The 6,678-nt window shown below is 39.5% G+C and overlaps 1 protein-coding gene across 1 annotated transcript; it reads right to left on the reverse strand.

Moving 5' to 3' along the window:
• Positions 1-3,060: 3,060 nt before the first annotated feature.
• On the reverse strand, positions 3,061-3,463 carry LOC116180081 (cuticle protein 10.6-like). The gene is made up of 2 exons (XM_031499912.1): positions 3,436-3,463; positions 3,061-3,390 (listed from the first exon to the last, which is right to left on the reverse strand). The coding sequence occupies exons 1-2, from the start codon at positions 3,445-3,447 to the stop codon at positions 3,061-3,063; spliced, it is 342 nt and encodes a 113-aa protein (XP_031355772.1). The 5' UTR covers positions 3,448-3,463.
• Positions 3,464-6,678: the final 3,215 nt, after the last annotated feature.

Here is a 6,678-nt window from a genome sequence, read left to right on the forward strand (position 1 = left end):
CTTTCGCTTTGAAAAGAACTCAGCCTATGTTTTCCTGGTAGCAAAAGACGATTTACATTATATTCCTAAAATACACACAGTGGTATTAGGAACAGATACACTTCTCTAACAGATACTCATTAAGCACCTCCCCTCAAAACATATTCTCCTGATACTAAAAGTTTTAAGTGAAAATATGGCGAGGGAACCTTTTTTTTAAGAAGACCTGTTTACAGATTATGTTCTCCTAGTAGACAGATACAGTTTTTAACATTTTACTAACATATATTCAGTAAATTAGGAGCAGATACAGCTTATTATGGATTAAACTCTGTTTATACAAACGTTTAAACGAAAAGGATATACCGAATCAGTCTTTTTGTTCATAGAAAATGGTCTCATCATGGATTATGTTCTCCTAGTAACTAGAAAAAAATGTACTACATTATTTACTCGGAGTAGGAATACCTTTTAGATCTACCTATTCGCCTGGTATAACAAAAATAGATATTTTCTTGGGCACAGAAATTTACCTCCTCATCGATTACGTTTTTCTGATAGTCAATAAAATTATAAAAAGTTCTTTCTACAGATCACTCGGTGGATTAGAAGCAGAAACATCTCCTGCGCAACATACTCCCCTGATACAAATGTTGCAACACTACTCGGTAGCAGGTACTTGGGGAATTAGGGACAGAAACATATTGTAGAGCATTTTATGTTCCTTTAAAAAAAATTGTTCTCCGGAAGATTTACAACACTTTTGTAACAGATACCTTTCAAATTAGAGGCATTAACGCCTTCTCACACATATTCTCCTGACATGAAAGGTAGTGTGTTTTTCGCGATGGTAAAAAGAGACGTCCTCAAACATTATGTTCTCCTGGTATAATATAAGATTTGCAATATTTTTGTAACAGATACCTCTAGAATTAGGGACAGAAGCACCTTCTCGCACATTACATTCTCCTGGGACGAAAGGTAGTGGGTTGAAACACGTGACGTGCGCGTAGAAAGAGACGCCCTCAAGGAATATGTTCTCCTGGTAGAAGTATAAGATTCGCAATATTTTTGTAACAGATACCTCTAGAATTGGGGACAGATACACCTCCTCCCACATTATATTCTCTTGGAACAGAAGGTAGTGTGGTCGAACATTTTCCGTGAGCGTAGGAAGAGACATCCTCATGGATTATGCTCTCTTGGTACCTAGAAGAGATGTACAACATTCCTCGGACTATTCAGATTCCTTAGTTTCATATTCTTCGATTTCCTGGGGTCTGCCCGGATATTGAGTTCACATCGAACCCTTCATAAGATGTACCATACGATTGGCATTTTGGCGCATTTTTTAAGAATTAAAAAAATGTGCTATTGTTTGCGTGGTGTCCGTCCGTCCGTCCGTTCGGACCGTTTCGAACTACTTCTAGGGGAATGGTCCTAGAGTCCTTGAATTTTTTGCAGTAGGTAGCCTATACCTTGAAGGTGTGCCAGCCGGCCATCAAATTTCGCTGTCTAAAAGGCCCCCCCCCCCCTACGAATTATTTCCTGAGATGCTGTTTTCGAAAGTAACACGTGCATAACTTTTACATACGATAACCAATTGGTCTCAGATTTTGCATACGCATGCCTGTAGTGGTGCCAAGCTAAACTTTAGAAAATGGGAAGGGGGGGGAGTAAATACATGTTCTACCCTTCATGGTATTCTAATGAAATGTCTCATCGAAAGAAATTGGTTTGTACAAACTATAACTTTCTCGTGCGACTCTCTTTCGCGATCAGTGAGCGACAGGGACAGAGGGGGGGGGGGGGGGTTAAAAATTAGTTTTATCTCTCATTGTATTCTAATTAATTAAAGGTTTCAGCAAAAGGAACCGTTTTCTACCAACTACTGCCCTTCTTTCTGTCACCTTATCAAAGTACGGGGTTTAGGGGGGGGGGGAGTGGAACTACTTTTTATCCTTCACGGTACTCTAATGAAAGGTCTCAACGAAAGGAATTAATTTTTACCAACCATAGCCCTCCTCCTCGACCTCTTATTGTGATCGGGTATATTCCCTTATACCTCAAGAACGGATTGTCGGAAGAGGGTACTCATAAAGGGCGATTGAGACGTCTGCAATAAATATATCCATTGGTGTTGTCAAAACAACAGCTATTTCGTTAAAAAAATGAGTTGTGCACAATTTATACTTGTTTTTAGATAAATTGGATTCATTAGAAGTTTGATACACTTTCAAATCTCTTCCCATTTTTAGGATTGCTCAGATATTCAATTTTTATAAGATTCTTGAAATTATTACATAAGATTCTTCATATTATTTTGAAGATTCCTCGGGATTCTTCCAATATATCCTGCTGTTTTTACATCTTAAGATCGATTTGGTATTTTATATTCTTCACTTCTACAAATTCATCTGATTTTTGAGGTTCTGTGGCCCTGGGGGAACTAGAGTAAACGGGGTATCCCCCAATCTGGCCAAAACTATCTTCAAAATAGAATAGCAACCAATCCAGAGGGCAAAGAGCACAAGTTTATTTCAATCTATGGGGTTCCACAGGGCTCCGTTCTTGGTCCCGTGTTATGGAACTTCGCATACGACGGCGGTCTCAGGGTCATGGTGTCGGAAGGTCCAATTTTCTGATGACCTAACTAAAATTGGAAGAACACAGCTGCCAGCCTCTTAGAAAAGGGGGTTAGTGGGTGCAAGTTCCACAATACCCGCACAGTAGACCCATGTGGGGGTGTGCCCAGGCATTCGCAGTTCTTTCATTAATGAAAAAGAGACTATTTCGAATCACGGTTTGCTTCCGTTTCTTCGGATTCTTCTGACTGGCCCAATTGCCCTTCTTGGAGTGGTATAAGGCGAACTTAGGTACTAGCTCTCTCGCCTAACCTCCCGTTTAAACCACTTGTGTTTTTATTTGCTCCCGTTTCAGCGTTCTTTCATAGAACGTTTGACAAGCAACTTGTGAACAAAACGCTGCATATGGAACAAGGTACGTCCAGACATCGAGAACACGGGGCGTTATTTAAAGAGCATTTATTAACAAATGCATTAAGTTATAACATGCAGTTGTCTACCAGCCGGCACGATATGCCCCCGCGTATCCCAATGGGAGCGCTCGGGCGTATCCGAAGTGGGATCCGTACCCAAACCCGTGTCCGAAGTAGTTAGAGCGAACGACAGGTGCGGCGACCACGGAGTGTACAGCGGGAGCGACCAGGGAGGTTCTTGCGATTGGGGCCGTATACAACTCGGTCCTGTGGACCGAAGCAACTGCGGGCGCCAAATGGTCCACTCGAGCAATTGTCGGTGCTGCGAATCCGTATGCTACTGGTGCTGCGTACCGCAGTCCACCTCCCAGATATCCAGCGTGGACAGTGGCAATTGCGCAAACGAAGAAAACCTACAAGCACCCTACAGTGGTTGTTGCAAGATAAAAATTGCTTACCTTGAAGAACATTTCTGTTGCTTTTCGGAAGATGACTGATACCCAATTGGAATCTGTCTTGGTTTATATACTCAAGAGACTCCCGAAACATGAATTGATTTTCCTGTTTTATCCAATTAACTTGATTGATCGAACTTAAACAGTTAGAAGTTAATGACACTTGGAAGGTCAATGGAAGAATGTCAATCATATCCTCATTAAAAGTAGACGGCGATTGCCATCTACTAAATTGGTTTTTAAAATCACTAAAAATAGAAAATGGGAACTAGCTACAAACGACGTGACTCGAAGAACATCTTCAGATTTCCTTTCTGATCACACACCATGAAGCGATCTCAATTTGTTATACGGAATGTCTTTATGCTCTTTGGATGCAAAGGACAAGTTGGGACCAAGGTTTTTTTAATATATTTCTCCTACGGAACCTTTATATAGCCCTATTTGGGGAAGGTGAATCCTTAAATAATGTCAGTAAAGGCTACAAAAGATCTCTGGATTTCGAAGAGGTTCATTTTTTTGAAGAAAAGGCCAAAGATTAGATCACCCCCAAAATTACCGGCAGCTGTCCTTATCATTTGTTCGATAACTTCTTTTCTTGCTTGACATCATCTCCCCTTTAACCAGGTAGTCGAAATTGCCCCCTTCGTTGTTCTCCTCCAACTTTATTTATAGCTCCAGGAATCTATTTTTAAAGTTGCCAACTGCCGAGTTTTCATGTCCTTCCCGACGTAAAAGCGAAGTTCCACCTCTTATCCCATAAGAGATTGTGACATCCTTAAATTCATACAAATTGGGGGATCCTCGGGATCCGGATCCTCAGATGTTTGGGCGCTGAAGGCAATACATACTACTATTTGATAGCCAATTCCCTTTTCCTTCTTGAGGTTCGCAATTCGGTGAATACAAACTTGTACGTCGAACAAGAAATAGTATGGAACGTAAAACGTGTATGGAACTTGGACCCTAAAAGAAATCAAAGGTAACCCATTTTCTTTGATGGCATAAGATTTATCTATCTCTTATATAAAAGTAGATGAAGCAGTAATTGTCGATGGAAATGACAGTAGAACAAATTATAGCCGTACACGATCAATAAACGAAACGCAACATGGCGGTACTTACGATGAAAGAAAAGAACGCATACGATAACCTCCACTGAGAGCACACGTGAACTTCGTCTAAACTAATTACTTCGGAAATTCCCAAATTATGAGTCCAATCGTCAGGAGATCAATATAATCGGAAGATGGCAATTAGAATTCCATGCGTTCTACCTTACGCTTTCAGCTGTTTTTTTTATTCCACGTGTGATTCGACGCTGCAAAACAAGGGCCGACCGCCGGAAAAATCGTATTTGGAAATTAACCACACAACTAGCTGTCACGTACGCTACAGAAAATGACCAGAAACCAGAACCAACATCATCGCGTTCCTTATCTTCTATTTACCTTACCTATTACTTAGCCTACTATTTTTCTAGCACGGTATAAGATAATATCGAAAGGCTTTTTAAGGTTTTAAAATTTGCTAGGAAAAGTGTCAGGCTTATGATGCAACCGGTTTCAATTCTACGTGTCATAATTACTTGAGTTAAACCGAGGTAATTTTCGCGTTTACAATCACTCTTTGTGCAAATAAAATAATTGGATCAGTCTCGAGCGATAGGCCAAGTACTTACTGACAAAAAAACAATGGACGATTTGAAACCGTAACCCGCCGAGTGCTGTAAAAAAATCAAGGGGTTGACGTTTACCAATTTATTTGCAATTTAGTGCTTTTGCTCGACACAGAGAGAGGTTTGTAATACAGTGCATAAATAGACACATTTACGTTTGAAAGGTTTGTAAATGACCCTCGGTCAGCTTTTGATTAAAATTACTTTTTGACATCAATATTACGCGTATTTTGTTTTGCTGGTGATGGACATGTTTCGGTTACAGAATCGGATGTCGTAATATGTACCTATAAATACATTTGAAAAACAAATATTGCTCTTTCCAGAATTATTAAATTTGCATTCGTCAAATATAATACCATTTAATGACGAACGGGAGAACGCAAAACTAATATGTGGATGATTAATTTGTCGCAATTGCTGTATTCGTAGTTATTCCTATTGCAAATGCCAGACGCAGTCCAAGTCCTTCAAGTATTCCAACGATTGTAAGAATCGCAAAGGTTTTCCATATTTTGTAACGTAGCTCTAATATTCGAATTTTTTTGGAAAGTTATTTTCGAGATTATTTAGGGGTGCGCAGTGTTGTATGTTTTTTTAGCAGAGGATGAGTGAAGTAGGCGTGGTAATTTCAAAATTTGAATAAATTTAGATTTGGATAGAAGCTGTAGTTACCATTTTAAGGTTAGAAATAACATTTTTATTCTGTGTATTTCAATTCTATGCAGTGTTCTCATAATGGGTTCCAGAAGTCTGGCGGCATAAACTCGGAGTGGTTTTATCTGCAGCGTAAGGATTGGGTCATTCCATTGTGACAAATGAAACGTGGCATATTTTAACATACGTAGGATGTTTTGTTTAGTTCGTAGAAGTGAAATAACGAATCAGTCATTAAAGATGGTCGTTCTCGTTAATAAGAAGCCATTTTGTAGGAGTTAATTATGTAAAAAGAATAGGGAGTTTCTTGTCGATTGATTCGGTCTTGGCGTAGAGCTCGCAACAGCGGAAAGTTCCAATATACGCCTCCTTGTTTAATCTTTTCCAATCGTTGCCATTGTAAGTCTTCAGCCTATTTTTATATGAAGATCGTCATCTTTAGAAGGACATTTCTTGAGGTACCGTTACTTTATTAACGAGCTCCTAGCGAGTTTATAAGTTTGTTGTGTCCGTCCGTCCGTCCGTCCGTCCGTCCGTCCGTCCGTTAGCACGATAACTCATAAACGAATGGACCGATTACGATGAAATTTTGCAGGTGGATTCTTTATCAAATTTGTAGATTGGAGTTCGTGAATTGGCAATGTAGCCCAAAAAATAAAGTAGGCCCTTTTGACATCTCCGTTAGTTATGAACCGAATTGCATGAAATTCAATATGCGCATAGGTTTAGCCACATAAAACACAATTCCAAAAGTTGAACCTAATCGATCAGCATTCACAGTGCCCTTTGCTCATCTCGACCATTTACAGACCGAATTGCAAACTTTCTTATTTATGAAGGTATTTAAATGAAATTTGATACATAGCCACTTGGAATAAAAGTAAATTTAACGCCAGTTTCAAAATTTCGTT

This window comes from Photinus pyralis, unplaced genomic scaffold (assembly GCF_008802855.1).
Source record: "Photinus pyralis isolate 1611_PpyrPB1 unplaced genomic scaffold, Ppyr1.3 Ppyr1.4_LG9, whole genome shotgun sequence".
NCBI lineage: Eukaryota > Metazoa > Arthropoda > Insecta > Coleoptera > Lampyridae > Photinus > Photinus pyralis.